The sequence below is a fragment of the Bos javanicus genome, chromosome 4, assembly GCF_032452875.1.
Source record: "Bos javanicus breed banteng chromosome 4, ARS-OSU_banteng_1.0, whole genome shotgun sequence".
Classification (NCBI taxonomy): domain Eukaryota; kingdom Metazoa; phylum Chordata; class Mammalia; order Artiodactyla; family Bovidae; genus Bos; species Bos javanicus.
In genome coordinates, this window is record NC_083871.1 from 33,625,594 (window position 1) to 33,642,410 (window position 16,817).

Genomic DNA, 16,817 nt, shown 5'->3' on the forward strand with positions numbered 1-16,817 from the left:
AATGTGTAATAAACTGCTTGATCATTTCTCTAAAATTGACTATGTGGCTTGTTTCTAGTAATTCTTTGTTCTAAATATTGCCCTTTGGGAGCACATGGTGGGGAGGGGGGTGAGGGTGGGTTCCAAAAAAGTAAAAAATTTGTTTTGTTTTCTGACAAGTAATTAACTCCTCTGAGTTTCAGTTTCCATATTAGAAATACAAAACCTACCATGTGAGGCTGCTGCAAGGTTAAGAAATAAGCACCCATTTAGTTCAGTTCAGTCGCTCAGTAGTGTCTGACTCTTCACAACTCCATGGACTGCAGCATGCCAGACCTCCCTGTCCATCACCTACTCCCAGAGCTTATTCAAACTCATGTGCATTGAGTCAGTAATGCCATCCAACCATCTCATCCTCTGTCGTCCCCTTCACCTCCCACTTTCAATCTTTCCCAGCATCAGGGTCTTTTCAAATGAGTCAGCTCTTCACATCAGGTGGCTAAAGTATTGGAGTTTCAGCTTTAGCATCAGTCCTTCCAATGATCACTCAGGACTTATTTCCTTTAGGATAGAATGGTTGGATCTCCTTGCTGTCCAAGGGACTCTCAAGAGTCTTCTCCAACACCACAGTTCAAAAGCATCAATTCTTTGGCGCTCAGCTTTCTTTATAGTCTAACTTTCACATCCATACATGACCACTGGAAAAACCATAGCATTGACTAGACGGACCTTTGTTGACAAAGTAATGTCTCTGCTTTTTAATATGCCATCTAGGTCGGTCATAACTTTTCTTCCAAGGAGGAAGAGTCTTTTAATTTCATGGCTTCAATCACCATCTGCAATGATTTTGGAGCCCCAAAATTAAAGTCAGCCACTGTTTCCACTGTTTCCCCATCTATTTGCCATGAAGTGATGGGACTGGATGCCATGCTCTTAGTTTTCTGAATGTTGAGCTTTAAGCCAACTTTTTCACTCTCTTTCACTTTCCTCAAGAATCTTTTGAGTTCCTCTTCACTTTCTGCCATAAGGGTGGTATCATCTGCATACCTGAGGTTATTGATATTTCTCCCAGCAATCTTGATTCCAGCTTGTGCTTCTTCCAGCCCAGCATTTCTCATGATGTACTCTGTATATAAGTTAAATAAGCAGGGTGACAATATACAGCCTTGACATACTCCTTTTCCTATTTGGAACCAGTCTGTTGTTCCATGTTCAGTTGTAATTGTTGCTTCCTGACCTGCATACTGGTTTCTCAGGAGGCAGTTCAGGTGGTCTGGTATTCCCATCTCTTTCAGAATTTTCCACAGTTTGTTGTGATCCACACAGTCAAAGGCTTAGCAATAGTCAATAAAGCCGAAGTAGATGTTTTTCTGAAACTCTCTTGCTTTTTCGATGATCCAACAGATGTTGGCAATTTGATCTCTGGTTCCTCTGCCTTTTCTAAAACGAGCTTGAACATCTGGACGTTCATTGTTCACATATTGTTGAAGCCTGGGTTGGAGAATTTTGAGCATTACTCTGCTAGCATGTGAGATGAGTGCAGTTGTGCAGTAGTTTGAGCATTCTTTGGCATTGCCTTTCTTTGGGATTGGAAAGAAAACTGACCTTTTCCAGTCCTGTGGCCACTGCTGAGTTTTCCAAATTTGCTGACATATTGAGTGCAGCACTTGCACAGCATCATCTTTTAGAATTTGAAATAGATCAACTGGAATTCCATCACTTCCACTAGTTTTATTTGTAGTGATGAGCACCACCTGAATATACTAGAAAAAGTACTTTAAAAGGTGTGTGAATTTTGTCTCAATAAAGCTGTTAAATCATTTTTTTTAAGCACCTAACACAAAATAGCGGAGAAGGCAATGGCACCCCACTCCAGTACTCTTGCCTGGAAAATCCCATGGATGGAAGAGCCTGGTGGGCTGCAGTCCATGGGGTCGCTAAAGTCGGACACGACTGAGCGACTTCACTTTCACTTCTCACTTTCATGCACTGGAGAAGGAAATGGCAACCCACTCCAGTGTTCTTGCCTGGAGAATCCCAGGGACGGGGCAGCCTGGTGGCTACCGTCTATGGGGTCGCACAGAGTCGGACACGACTGAAGTGACTGCTTAAATATCAATTTAAGCAGTAGCAGTAACACAAAATAGACGCCTGACAAATAATAGTTACTTGTCCTAAACTTGAAGGTTACATCCATCTGGACACACAACTCAACATTTTGTTCTTCTTCTAGATTTCAGGAAGCCAGATCCAGTCAGAAGAATTTAAAGTTGCACTCGCTGATGAAAAGCCTGCCATGGGTTTGACTCATCCCATAGTTAGGCGTTCTCTTCATAAAAGCCTGAGGAGTTCCCGACAGTATCAGAATGGCTTTGATGTCGAAACCAGTGAACTTGTAAGTAGTTTTTCAATTATCTTTCATTGTTTAGTTTTGTTGGTGAAGTCCATAGCCTTGCAAGTACATTGTAGCCACAGAAGATTCCCACCATGAGCCATACTCTTCTTAAAAGAAGGAAATATCCAATATTAATTGTACTTGTCAAAAATTGAAATCAATTCCAATTAACAATGGATTTCCAATGAAAAGGGAGCCCAAAACATAGCCTTTGTGCTTAGATGCTTAAAATTAAAATAAGATATTCATTTTTGAGATCCAGAGTAATACAGGGCTCGTCTAAAGTAAGAGGCCCTAATATTTGCATAATCTATTATGTAGGATTACTTTTGATTGTCTATGATAGGAAACCCAGAGTAATATCAATTTAAGAAAAATAAGGTTTTATTTCTCTTTCACATTAAAAACAAACAAACAAAAAAAAGACTTACAGGTAAGAAACCCAGGGTTACAATGGTAACTCCACCATGGTTACCATGGACTCAGGCTCGTTTCATACTTATTCTCGTTATCCTGGCATGTAGCTTTCATTCTCAATAATCTAAAATGACTCCAGAAGCTCCAGCCATCACATCTATGTTCCAAGCAGCAAGAAAAAACAAAGATTTCCCAGACATCTCATACAGTACTTAAAAACAAAAAACAAAAAAAAACCTATGTCATTGGCCATAACTTAATCACATGTCCATACTTAGCTACAACGGAGAGTAGAAAACTGAACCTTTTTGCTATATGCATTGCTACTCTGAGTAAAACTGGAATTCTTACTAGGAAAAAGGACAGAATAACCAGAAATAGCCAAAGTGTACATTCTTTAATATTTCTCACCTGAAACTTTGGGATTTTCTTTTTAGATCAACATCTTACACTTTATAATACAAATTTTTACACAAATCACATGTTTACAGTACAAAAGGCAAAGGATCTCAAGAGAAGTAACTGGGTTGATATTAATTCAAGTTAACAGAAGCTTTTATAATAGAAAGGGAACACATTCCAAGAAAAGATATTTTATGATTTTAAGAAACGATTTAGGAGTGTATTTTGATGTTATTTGGAGAAGGCAATGGCACCCCACTCCAGTGCTCTTGCCTAGAAAATCCCATGGATGGAGAAGCCTGGTAGGCTGCAGTCCATGGGGTTGCTAAGAGTTGGATACGACTGAGAGACTTCACTTTGATGTTATTCCCTGATAGCTCAGTTGGTAAAGAATCTGCCTGCAATGCAGGAGACCCTGGCTTGATTCCTGGGTCAGGAAGATCCCCTGGAGAAGGGATAGGGTACCCACTCCAGTATTTTTGTGCTTCCCTTGTGGTTCAGCTGGTAAAGAATCTGCCTGCAATGCAGGAGATGTGGGTTCGATCCCTGGGTTGGGAAGATACCGTGGAGAAGGGAAAACGTACCCACTCCAGTATTCTTACCTGGATACTCCCATGGACAAAGGAGCCTGCTGGGCTACATCCAGTCCAGGGGGTCACAAAAGAGTTAGACTTGACTTAGCAACTAAGCAACAGTTAATAAAAGCCGAGTGTATTTTACTCTTGTGTTGGCCTGAAGAAACTGATCCTCCTGAGAGTTCATTGCGTCTGTTTTTCCTGCCCACGATGTTATTCACTGCAGAGATAAGAAGGGCTCTTTTAGCAGTCTCAATCTTGGTGTATTTATGGAAAGAGAATAACACTGTATTATTGTGGTGCAATATTATTGTAAGTAAGATAAAGAGTTTCTCCCTTTTTGGCTGTGAAGAATTTGCTTCTCATTTTCTCATTTGTCTGGATAGTTACACTGTTACATCTTTAGAGTCTGGTATTTTAGAGGAGAACTACTCTAGGAGAAATGCAAAGTGGGGTAGGCAGAAAATGCCACAATCAATATGACTGTCCTTGGTGCCATCATAGAGGGATAAATGGTGTGCCCAGGGAGAGGGGGAGATTAAATCTGATTAGAAGGACTGTTTGCTTGTGAAAAGCAGCCTGAGCTCCTTTATCAGGCTGGAGGCCAGGTCTAAAAGATAGTGCTAACTAGGGAGGAAAAAAGCCCCTAAAATACAGAGGAGGGGGGTGGTTTGAAAGCAAAGGGCTGAATAGAAACTATTCCTATGTTCTCTATTTTATAGAGACACAAACGTGACCTATTTAAACAACTGTAAGGCCATGGGTTTCCATAGGCACTTATGGTATCAAGTTACTGTGAAACCACCTCTATAATTCAGAATATTCTCCTTTTTATTTTTATTTTTGGGCAGCCCACACAGCCTGTGCAATCTTAGTTCCCTGACTAGGGATTGAACACGGGGCCCTTGGCAGTGAAAGTGCTGACAGAGTCTTAACCACTGGACTGCCAGGGAATTCGCTAGAATATTCTCCTTTATGTGACTTAAATCCCTCATGTTTGACCAAACATCAGGTTCAACACTTGCTGAGAAGCTGGTATGTGCCAGGCATTGGGCTGTTTCTAAGGAGATAAAGTGTTGGTCATTCAGTTAGTCTCTCAGTTGTATCCAACTCTTTGCGACCACCATGCACTGTAACCCACCAGGCTCCTCTGTCCATGGGATTTCCCAGCAAGAATACTGGAGTGGGTTGCCATTTCCTTCTGCAGGGGGATCTTCCTAATCCAGGGATCAAACCTGGGTCTCCTGCATTGCAGGCAGAGTCTTTTCCATCTGAGCCATAGTGAAAGCTAAGCATAATGTTGGGGTCACATAAGCCAAGACATCTTAAAACAAAACAAAGTCACAGAGATGTGTAAACAAACAAACGGGGGGAAAGTCACAAAACAAGCTATGAAGCAGAAGTCTGTAGGGACTGCAGAGTAAAGTTAGTCTGCCCTACCATTAGTAGTGGTGAAAGAAAAGCGCGTAGGTACTTTAGTTTTGTGAGTTAGGACATGACAAGGATAAGATGCAAGGCAGGGTTCTGGGCTGAGGAGACCAGGCCCAGGTCCTCAGATGAATCACGGTGTCTTGTGTTGGTGAGGACGCTTAACCGGTCTATTCGTGGGTCTTACCTTGTGTGACCCCAACATCATGACTTGAATTTTAGGGCATCTGGTGCCCAGATCCTGCTTCCGCTCACTTGCTGAGGCTGGGATAGGGAGAGGCTGGTCACACTGTGAGGACTGCTTCTCGGGTGATGGACTCCCCCAGCTCAGGCTGTACAGTCCATTTGCTGTTGTTCAGTCACTCGGTCATGTCCAGCTCTTTGCAACCCCGTGGACTCCAGCATTCTAGCCTCCCCTGTCCCTCACTATCTTCCAGAGTTTTCTCAAATGCATGTGTATTAAGTCAGCGATGCCATCCAACCATCTCATCCTCTGTCGTCCCCTTCTCCTCCTGCCTCCAATCTTTCCCAGCATCAGGGTCTTTTCCAATGAGTAGACTCTTCACATGAGGTGGTCAAAGTATTAGGGCTTCAGCTTCAGTCCTTCCAGTGAATATTCAGGGTTGATTTCCTTTAGGATTGACAGGGACATAGTTGACATCTTGTCACATCCTGTCTGACCCTCCCGTGGTCTGCTGTGGCCTAGTCATTCCCTCCGCCCAACTTGTAAGTTCCTGGAGGGCAGGCCAGGCCCTCTCCGGGTCCACACTCTGGTGCCTGTGGTGTTTCTGCCTGTCCGTCTTGATGTGTGTGTGTTCTAGGACGAATCTGTGCCACCGGTGTCTTTTCTGAAGATCCTGAAACTGAACAAGACAGAGTGGCCCTACTTAGTGGTGGGAACCCTGTGTGCCGTTGCCAATGGGGCGCTCCAGCCGGCCTTCTCGGTCATCTTCTCAGAAGTGATAGCGGTGAGTGTGGAAACACCACTGGATGGCCTGAGTGAAATCACTCAACCACGAAATCAGTTCTCATGCCAACCCGGTCCACTCTGCAGTAAGGCAGCCTCCAATGAACCTAAGCCAAAGGCTTTAATTCTCTGTTGAGGAAAGCCGTGAGGCAAAAGAAAACGTCGGCCAGTTATGCTTTCAAGGAAATTGGAAACTGTAAGATCCCTGAAGAAGGAAATGGCAACCCATTCCAATAATCTTGCCTGGAGAATACCATGGACAGAGGAGACTGGCAGGCTACAGTCCATGAGGTTGAAAGAGTCGGACACGACTTAGCGACTAACCCCCTCAAAAGATCCCTGAAGGAGGCATTCTGTTCACTCTCTTCATTCGGGTGAACTGGTGTCATGCTGTGATCCCCACCCTGCTTGTGGAGAGGAGATGCTCACCTCACAGGGTGGTTGGGTGGTGGGAATGGGGGAAGAGTTCACGTCTCAAGGGTTTAAGAGTCCAGGCTCTGGGCTCAGACTGGCCACGCCATTTAATTGCTGTGCTAAGTCGCTTCAGTCATGTCTGACTCTTTGCAGCCCTTGGAGCCCAGCAGGCCCCTCTGTCCATGGGATTCCCCAGGAAAGAATACTGGAGTAGGTTGCCATGCCCTCCTCCAGGGCACCTTCCTGACCCAAGGATAGAACTTAGTTCTCTTACGTCTCCTGCCTCTTAAGTGGGTTCTTTGCCATTAGCGCCACCTGGGAAGCCCCAGCTGCTGTGCAAATGCTTCACCTTGTGGCACCTCAGCTGTTCATCTGTAAAATGAACCTACTCCTGGAATGGCTGATGATTAAGAGACGATAAAAACTATACTCCAATAAAAATTTTTAAAAAGAGAGATAAGTAACGATTAATATACAGAAAGCATTTAAGAGTGTCTACCTCAAAGTGAGTATTGAAAAGTGCTATCTACTACATCATTGTTCAGTAATCCTTATAAGGCTTGGAGAGGCTGAGACACAGGAGGAAAACTCCTACAATCCAGTTGTTAAATTCCCTGAGGGATGTTTATCAGAAGTGATCAGAAATATCTAAGGCTCCATAAAATCCAACATTTATATTTTATGTCCTTAGTTAATCTCTAATGTTATTGGATAGAATTTTTGTTAGAGTTGAATTATTCCCCATCATATAAAGAATTTATTATGCTTCTGAATTGGAACGTTGGTCTACAATTAAGACCACAAATTAAAAAATAAATGAATTAGGGAGAACCCACCAACTGTTTTTACAGTACAGAATAAGGCAATCCCTGACTCTCTTGCAATTCAAAAACAGTGTGGGCTGTATTTATATGGGGGACCTCTCCTTGGTGTCAAATGGAGCTTTTGGAGATTGAGTAGAAAACAAAATAAACCAAGTCCTGCCCCTAAACAGTTTACTTTCTATTGGGACAGACGCATAACACACACACACAAAACAAGTATATTACATGTCACAGGATCACAGGCATTTTAAAAGCACAGTCAGGCAGTGGAGGGGCCTGCAGTGGGGGTGCGGTTTCCTGCAGTTTGGTCAGGACAGACCTCTTTGGGCCGAGGGCCTGTGGGGTGGGGGGAGGCAGGTGAGGGGTGGAAGGAGTTCAGGCAGAGGGAGCAGCAGGTGCAGAAGAGGAGGAATAAACATGATGGTGTGCAGCCACACACATCCACGTGTAGTGCTCCAGCCATGGCAGTAACCACGCACAGTGAGTCCTCTACATACGAACCTTCAGGTTGTGAATTTGCAAAGATGCAAACTCACATGCCAGGCCCTGTATGCCAGCTGTTGCACTATGTACTTTACAGGGTTCTGTACTATAAGATTAAAAATATTTCCTTTATTTTTGTGTTCATTTTTTATGTATGTATTTGCGATAAGTATTAGAAACTTGTTTCTATGCAGCTGATCGTATTTGTTGGGGTATCTAGGCTAACTTTGTTGGATTTACAAAAAAAAAATTGGACTTACGAACCTGCTCTTGGAACTGAGCTCATTCATATGTAGGGCACTTACTGTGTTCCTCAAATTCATGGAGACAGGAAGTAGAATGGTGGGACTTGATGGCTAGGGGCAGGGTCGTGGAAGTCCCTGTTGAATGGGTCAGGATTTCATTATGGATGATGAAGACTTCTGGAAATGGATGGTGGCGAAGGTGGCACAACAGTCTGAATATCCTTAACACCACTGTGTAGTACACTTAAATATGTTACATATATTTCACCACAGTTTAAAAAAAAAACACATATTCAAAACCTAGTTTTTAAAATGGGATGCTCAAGCCATTGTTTCTGGGAGGAATATACAAGGTTCATGTAATCCAAGTGGGTATTTTAAATGTTCTCTTGTAGATTTTTGGACCAGAAGACGATGAAGTGAAGCAGCAGAAATGCAACATGTTCTCATTGCTTTTCTTAGGCCTGGGAATTATTTCCTTTTTTACTTTCTTCCTTCAGGTAGGTATCTGTAATTTGATCTTCTTTATTGAGTCTATATTCAAGTAGAGAATATAGATTAATTATCTATTAGATTTTCATTAATTATATGTTAATATAGATTAATTATTGATTAATCAAAGTCCAATAAAAGAAACAGGTTATCCAAACTTTAGCTTTGCTGCTGTATAGCACAGGGATCTCAGCTCGGTGCTCTGTGATGACCCAGAGGGGTGGGAAAGGGGTTGAGTAGGAGGGAGGCTCAAGAGGGAGGGGATATGTGTATCCTTATATGTATACTTATAGCTGATTAATGCTGTTGTACAGCAGAAACTAACACAACATTGTAAAGCAATTATACTCAAATTTAAATGTTAAAAAAAATTTAAAAACCCTTAGCTTTGATTTGGAGTTTCCAAATCTTAGACTGAAATGAATTAGACTCAGTTGGCACAAGGCTCTTTGAGAGGGCAGAGTCCTAAGTAGTAGACATTGTGACTTCCCTGGGTGCTAAGTTACATCATGATACAGGTTGGCCCTCTGCAGACATTCATTGCCAAGAAGAAAAGAGACTTTAATTCACAGGACAACATAAGTCCCATTTAAACGCAACAAGACATAAACTGAAAAAAATCAGTACAACAGCACTCTCTTTTTGAAACCGAAAGTGTTAGTTGCTCAGTTGTGTCTGACTCTTTGCAACCCCATGGACTGTGGCCCACCAAGTTCCTCTGTCCATGAGATCATCCAGGAAAGAATACTGGAGTGAGTAGTCATTCCCTACTCCAGGGGATCTTCCCGACCCTAGGATTGAATCTGGGTCTCCCGCATTGCAGGCAGATTCTTTACTATCTAAACCACCTTACTTTTTACATAATATCAAATAACTTCTCTGATCTTTTCCTCCTTAATTGATGAACTGTTTGAAAGAATGCACATTATATTGCATTTAGATATTTTAGATCTGGCGAAAATGAACTAGTAAACTCTGATTGTACTTGTCTACCTAGACTTTTACCAGTGGCTTTTTGTCTCTTTAACTCAGTGCCTTTCTAGTACAATCCATTAAGTCCACAAAATATTTCCTAGTCATGCCTAGTGTGTTTTTCTTTTGCAATTGTTGAGCCAGTGGTAAAAGTAAGCCAAGCTTTTTGTTTAGAGCAATTGCCTTGCTGGTGGCAACTCAGTGTCCAATGTAGCCACAAGCCCCAGTGTGTTAGGGAGTGGAGCTAGTTACAAACACATGCTGCACCAACAGTGGACAGATGGCCGGCCCTTGAGCAATCTGCCAGCAAAGGTACTCTAGGAAATTGGCGAACACTAGGCCTGGACTCCGGAGGCACTGACCACCCATCCTCTCAGCTTAGTGATATGTGCTCCCAAAGAGCACCCCACATGCTTCCACGAACACTCAACATGGCTGGGGACCCATCCCAGGGCCCCAGAAGCAAGCCCAACTGTGGACATCTGGGCTGCTCTCTATAATTAGAAAGAGGGACGTGTCTGGCAAGGATGCTGGGAGAAGACAAGTAGACTGACCATTGGCTGATCTGAGAGCAGGCAGAGCTGTGATGGGGAAGCAGCAAACTCACTTGGAGCCAGGACTAGAGACATCTGTCTACACCTGGGGTCCCCAGCCTCCAAGATCTAATGCTTGATGATCTGAGGTGAAGCTGATGTAATACTAATAGGAATAAAGTGCACAATAAATGTCATGCTCTTGAATCATCCCCAAACCATCTCCCCACCCCATCTGTCAAAAAATTGTCTTCCATGAAACTGGTCTCTGATGCCAAAAAGCTTGGGGACCAATTTTTGTTGTTTTTCAGCCACTCATTCGTGTCTGGCTCTCATGTCTGACTCTTTGCAACCCCATGGACTGCAGCATGTCAGGCCTCCCTGTCCTTCACTGTCTCCCAGAGTTTACTCAAACCCATGTCCATTGAGTCAGTGATGCCATCCAACCATCTCATCCTGCCCCCTCACCCCCTTCTCCTCCTGCCCTCAATCTTTCCCAGCATCAGAGTCTTTTCCAATGAGTCAGCTCTTCGCATCAGGTGGCCAAAGTATTGGAGCTTCAGCTTCAGCATCAGTCCTTCCAATGAATATTAAGGATGATTTCCTTTAGGATTGACTGGTTGGATCTCCTTGCAGTCCATGGGACTCTCAAGAGCCTTCTCCAGCAACATAAATCGAAAACATCAATTCTTTGGCACTCAGCCTTCTTTATAGTCCAACTCTCACATCCATACATGACTACTGGAAAAACCATAGCTTTGACTAGATGGACCTTTGTTGGCAAAGTAATGTCTCTGCTTTTCAATATGCTCTGTACTACAGGAGCCAAAATGCATCTCAACATAGAATTTTGTTACTTGCATTGAAGACTGTTTTGCTTCAAGCAAAGAACACTCTGAAGGTTGTAATTAAGATGGTATTATTATGCAGATGACACCACCCTTATGGCAGAAAGTGAAGAGGAACTAAAAAGCCTCTGATGAAAATGAAAGAGGAGAGTAAAAAAGTTGGCTTAAATCTCAACATTCAGAAAACTAAGATCATGGCATCTGGTCTCATCACTTCATGGGAAATAGATGGGGAAACAGTGGAAACAGTATCAGACTTTATTTTTTTGGTCTTCAAAATCACTGCAGATGGTGATTTCAGTCATGAAATTAAAAGACACTTACTCCTTGGAAGGAAAGTTATGACCAACCTAGATAGCATATTCAAAAGCAGAGACATTACTTTGCCAACAAAGGTCCATCTAGTCAAGGCTATGGTTTTTCCAGTGGTCATGTATGGATGTGAGAGTTGGACTAAAAAGAAAGCTGAGCGCCGAAGAATTGATGCTTTTGAACTGTGGTGTTGGAGAAGACTCTTGAGAGTCCCTTGAACTGCAAGGAGATCCAACCAGTCCATTCTAGAGGAGACTGGTCCTGGGTGTTCATTGGAAGGACTAAAGCTGAAACTCCAATACTTTGGCCACCTCATGCAAAGAGTTGAGGAAAAGACTCATGGAAAAGACTCTGATGCTGGGAGAGATTGGGGGCAGGAGGAGAAGGGGGTGACAGAGGATGAGATGGCTGGATGGCATCACCTACTTGACGGACGTGAGTCTGAGTGAACTCCGGGAGTTGGTGTGGACAGGGAAGCCTGGCGTGCTACGATTCATGGGGTAGCAAAGAGTCGGATATGACTGAGTGACTGAACTGAACTGATTCTCACTGAGATATTGTCCCTGAGAATTTTGAAAAGAAGTCTCTTTAGAATAGGTCAGAAGCCAATTTCTAAGACACATTTAAGGATTTTGGTCTTAGGATTCTATTGCATACCAATGATTTACCAGTATATGAATTTTTTATTTTCATTTTTTTATGGAAGTGGAGTTGATTTACAATGTTAATTTCTGCTGTACAGCAAAATGTTTCTGGTATACATATAAAAACATTTAAAAATATTCTTTTCCATTATGGTTTATCTTAGGATACTGAATATAGTTCTCTTTGCTGTATAGTAGGTCCTTGCTGTTTATTCCAGCTGTAATAGCATACCTCTAGCAGCACATGAATTTGAAGTTGGGACTTTGAGTTAGTATCTGATCACAGACTTTGTTATTTGAATAGTTGAGTCATATATAAATATAGAATTCCTTGTGAATACACATACTTGTGTCAGAATGCTTGTGATGATTAAGAGAGACAAGAGGCTTTCTTCTTGCCCAGGGCTTCACGTTTGGGAAGGCTGGTGAGATTCTCACCACGAGGCTTCGGTTGATGGCTTTTAAAGCGATGCTGAGACAGGTAGGTGTGTGCACCGGAGCAGCTTCTTCCTTTCCTTTCGAGCCTCGCTGTGCTGCCCTCTGTGCCGTGGCCCCGGGTGTTTGTGCAGGAACTGGTCAGATCCCCGCTAGCTGCTCTAGTCCTTCAGTATCCAAAGACCTCTTAGGGTTTTCATGGGAATAGGCTTAGCTAATGTAATAAACAGGGGCTAGTATGTCCTGACTTTGGGGGCTTATTTTGCAACTCCCTCTATCCACATGGATACTCTCACTTCAAGGATCTGTCTCTGTTTTCTGGATTCTGTGCAGGCCCTGAGGAGTCACTTGAGACTCCAGGATGCCTTTCAACAAAGGCAACAGTGGTTGGCAGGGGTTCTGCCCAACAGTTGACATGACTTACTATGGGCGTCACCAAATGTTGACCATTGAGTTTTGTTGAGCTCTTCTTCCATGTTAATTCACCTGTTGGTTCACTCAAGCGTCGCTCACTATGTACCAGATGGTGTGCTGGTCTTTGGGACTATCACATGCATTGTCAGCCCTGTCAGGAGGGTGACAGCTTAGTGCAGGACTTTGTGGGAAGATGTGCAAACATGAATTCTCTATTTTATAGAGAAGGCTTAAGAGAGGGCCAGAATACTATCCATGTAGTCGACAGGAATTGATGACACTCCGGTTCACAGGAGGGCACAGGGCTCGTTCCATATTTTGTGCAAGACTTTTTTCAGTGTCTTTTCTATGTAAGGAAAATTATTTTATATGAAACTAAAAGATTCTGTGGATGAGGGGCATATAATGAAAATCACATCTAAGACTTTAAATTTTTAGAATTTATTTATTGATTTATTTTTGGTGGCACCGAGTCTTCATTGCTGTGCAGGCTTTTCTCTAGTTGCTGCAAGAGGGGCCTACTCTGTACTTGTGGTGCATGGGCTTCTCATGTTGCAGTGCACAGACTCTGGGGCACACACGGGCTTCAGTAGTTGTGACTCCCAGACTCCAGAGCACGGGCTCGATAGTTGAGGTGTGCATGCTTCACTTGACCCATGGCATGTGGGATCTTCTTGGACCAGGGATCAAACTCATCTCCTACATTGGAAGGTAGACTCTTTACCACTGAGCCACCAGGGAGGCCCTAAGACAGACTCTTTAATCCTTGCTTCAAATAAACAAAACTAAGCATGGTGAGAAACCAGGGCTGATGATCTCATGCCTAGAATTTACAAGAAAGAGCCACGTCCAGCCCAGCTCCGCCACCCTTTGTGAGAGGAGTGGCCCCATCAGGGAGCGGGTGTTGGGAGCACAGGCTGTGAGGAGTGGGTGGATGGACCCGCAGGCACCACGGTCTCAGGTGAAGCTGGTAGCGAGCTTGGTTGCAATCTGGATAAGCCCTGCCCCCATTGCTGTGCTTTCCGGGCACAGATGGGAGGGGTCCTGTGGGCTCCCAGTGTGTGCTCAGGGCAGGGACCCAGGCTCCCCATCACATGGGAGGTCTCACCTAAACTCCAACACCCAAGTTCAGAGTGGGTACTTCCTCAGCATTGCGAGTTTGAGCTGTTTCATCCGATTTTTCTCTGCTTGTTTTAATCTGGAACTAATTTAAAGGTGTATTGTGTGCCTTAGGACATGAGCTGGTTTGATGATCATAAAAACAGTACTGGTGCACTTTCTACAAGACTTGCGATGGATGCCTCCCAAGTCCAAGGGGTATGTAGACCTCATTCTACTACTGGTTTTCTTTAACTTGGTTTGGGATAAACATATGGCATAGCTGCCACTGTTAAGCTGCCTCAGCTGCAAATAACAGAAAACCCAAACTTGCCTGAACAACAAAGAGGAAGGTTAGACTTCAAGGCTGATGGATCCATTGGCTCGCAAGTGTCCACAAAGACCCAGGACTCTGTCTGTTGACTCTGAGCAGCTTTCAGTCCTCAGAATTGGCTTCACCCTGAGGCTCCTTCCCTTGTGGCCACAAGGTAGCTTCTGGGAGCAACTGGAGCTATAAGCTTCCTTGTTTTCCATCCAGTGAAAGAGAAGGCATACCTGGACCTCAACCACCAAACGAACACCCTTCCTTTAAATCTAATTTAGATTAATTTGGGTTACATACCCAACCCTGAACCAATAACTGGCTCAAGAGGGTGCTGCCTTCTCCCTGGCTTTCGCCCCCAGCCTTGGAGCTGAGGCCTGTTACACAAAGCTCATTGCTTCTGCACAATGCAAGATGTCACCTATGATGTCCCTATGACATCCCTCATTTTCTGATTGGTGGAAACAGTACTTCATCTTTATGGAGGCTTTCCAGGGGATGGTCTCTTAGGATCTGTACCCTTTGCAACTGATGGTCTCTTGGAGCTCATGAACCTCCCTCTTATACATGTGAAGCAAACAGGCTTTAAAATGACCAGAGTGTCCGAGGTGTATTTCCTCTTTAAACATTGCCTTCAGGAAAAAGTGTATGTACCCCATAGCCTCTTCCCAAAGCAGAGCAGTGATGACTTGGTTCTGTGATGCTGAATTCATGTGGTCAGGAAAGGAGTTAGAGTTGAAAGGCACAGAGAGAGAATAACCTGCAGAGCCTCCCAAGTGATGCATGAGACTACTTTGGGAACCTGATGCAAAGAGCCAACTCATTAGATGCTGGATAAGATTAAGCACAGGAGGAGAAGGGGGTGATAGAGGACTAGATGGTTGCGTGGCATCATAGACTCGATAGACATGAGTATGAGCAAATTCTGGGAGATAGTAAACGACAGGGAAGCCTGGCATGCTGCAGTCCATGGGGCCACAAGAGTTGGACACGACTGAGCAACTAAACAATAACAATCTTGGGTTTATTGTAATGAAAGAGAGCAAATGTTAGCACAGGCATAAATCCCTGTCTCATGGTTTTGAATCAGGAGGCTGAAGGCTGTAGCTCACAGGTCTGAAACTTAAAATACAGCTCCCTCTCTTCTTTTGCTCATCCAGGCCACTGGGACCAGGTTGGCTCTGATTGCACAGAATACAGCTAACCTTGGAACTGGTATTATCATAGCATTCATCTACGGTTGGCAATTAACCCTTTTGCTGTTATCGGTTGTTCCAATTATTGCTGTATCAGGAATTGTTGAAATGAAATTGCTGGCTGGAAATGCCAAAAGAGATAAAAAGGAACTGGAAACTGCTGGAAAGGTGGGTCAAATAAGGCTTCAGCTGATATAAGTATGGTTGTTAAGACATGGGTTTTATTTGATTGATTTGTTACAACATGCGTGTTTTGATAATGTTAGTGCTCTCCACAACTAATGGTGGTCAACACTGAAGATGAAATATCTTACTGTGTCAATGCCTAGAACTTGAAAATGGGATAATTAATGTAAAACTTTTAGCGTATAGAAAGTGCTATATTCAGAAAATTTCTGAGTTTTCAGAGTTCGTTTTACGTTTTACTTTGTACACTGATGCCACTGTTAGGACAAAGGTTACCCCTGTTTTACAGATGAAGAGTCCTTAAAGAAGAGAAATATAAGTGTATTGTTCTAAGTAGACAGTCCTGGTCTTGGTTGTGATTTCTGTAGTTAAGCTAGGCAGCCACCAGAGGGCAGTAATGCTCAGATTTGTAATGGCAATTGGGTACATGCTTAAATTTGGACCTTACTTTGAGCCAGTTATTGTTCTAATTATTTATATTTCCCAACTCATCCTCACAAGAATCCTATGAGTCGAGTACTAATGTTCTGCCAATTTTACAAATGCGGAACTCAAGAATGAAACAAGTTAAAGGCATGGCTGGGATTCAAGTCCTGGTCTACTTCAAAGTTCTTTACTATATAGCCTCTTCATATGGGTTTAAATGTGTCTAAACCTACATTTTATTTACACATACATGTATTTAAATGTAAGCTAGACAACAACCAGGAATTTTTTTACCCTTACTTATGTAAACATTATGCTACATTGAAACATTAAGAGGTGAAGAAATAGTGAAAATTGTGATGTAGTTTCTATAGCACAGCATTTGCAAAACCTTTTCACAGACAATACTGCCTAGGCCTTAATACAGTTATAGTTACTCGAGGTGGGGCAGATAGCATGCCTCGCTCATGGGGAAGAAGAGCAGTCAGCATGATTCCCAGCCTTCAGCTCTCAGGTATCCAGAGTCCTGGAAGACCCTCTTGGCTGCTGGCCGTGCCTCCTTTATGGCGTCATTTCCTTGTTTCGTTTGTCACCACTAAACACCACCCCATAGTGCTTGTCTCCTTTCTCCTGAACCCTACTGCTTTTCACATTTCAGAAGGGAAATTGTCAGTAGGTAGAATGAACATCATTTTTTCTTAGACCAGTTACATGGAAGAAAACATCTTGAATCTAGTTAACAGAGCCTTACTTCTGTTAAAAATGGCTAATGACATTGAGAGTTGCCAGAGTTTTCTGGCAGGAGCAGGG

General features: G+C 43.2%; 1 protein-coding gene across 4 annotated transcripts in view; it reads left to right on the plus strand.

The window, feature by feature from the left end:
* LOC133245960 (phosphatidylcholine translocator ABCB4) overlaps positions 1 to 16,817 on the plus strand; it is a 72,689-nt gene that overhangs the window by 38,829 nt on the left and 17,043 nt on the right. For all 4 annotated transcript variants that reach the window (XM_061413737.1, XM_061413735.1, XM_061413736.1 and 1 more), the window contains 6 exons: positions 2,213 to 2,374; positions 6,018 to 6,164; positions 8,525 to 8,629; positions 12,334 to 12,411; positions 14,013 to 14,096; positions 15,360 to 15,563. In XM_061413737.1, coding sequence (XP_061269721.1) covers positions 2,213 to 2,374; positions 6,018 to 6,164; positions 8,525 to 8,629; positions 12,334 to 12,411; positions 14,013 to 14,096; positions 15,360 to 15,563 — 780 coding nt within the window. The remainder of the gene's footprint in view (positions 1 to 2,212; positions 2,375 to 6,017; positions 6,165 to 8,524; positions 8,630 to 12,333; positions 12,412 to 14,012; positions 14,097 to 15,359; positions 15,564 to 16,817) is intronic.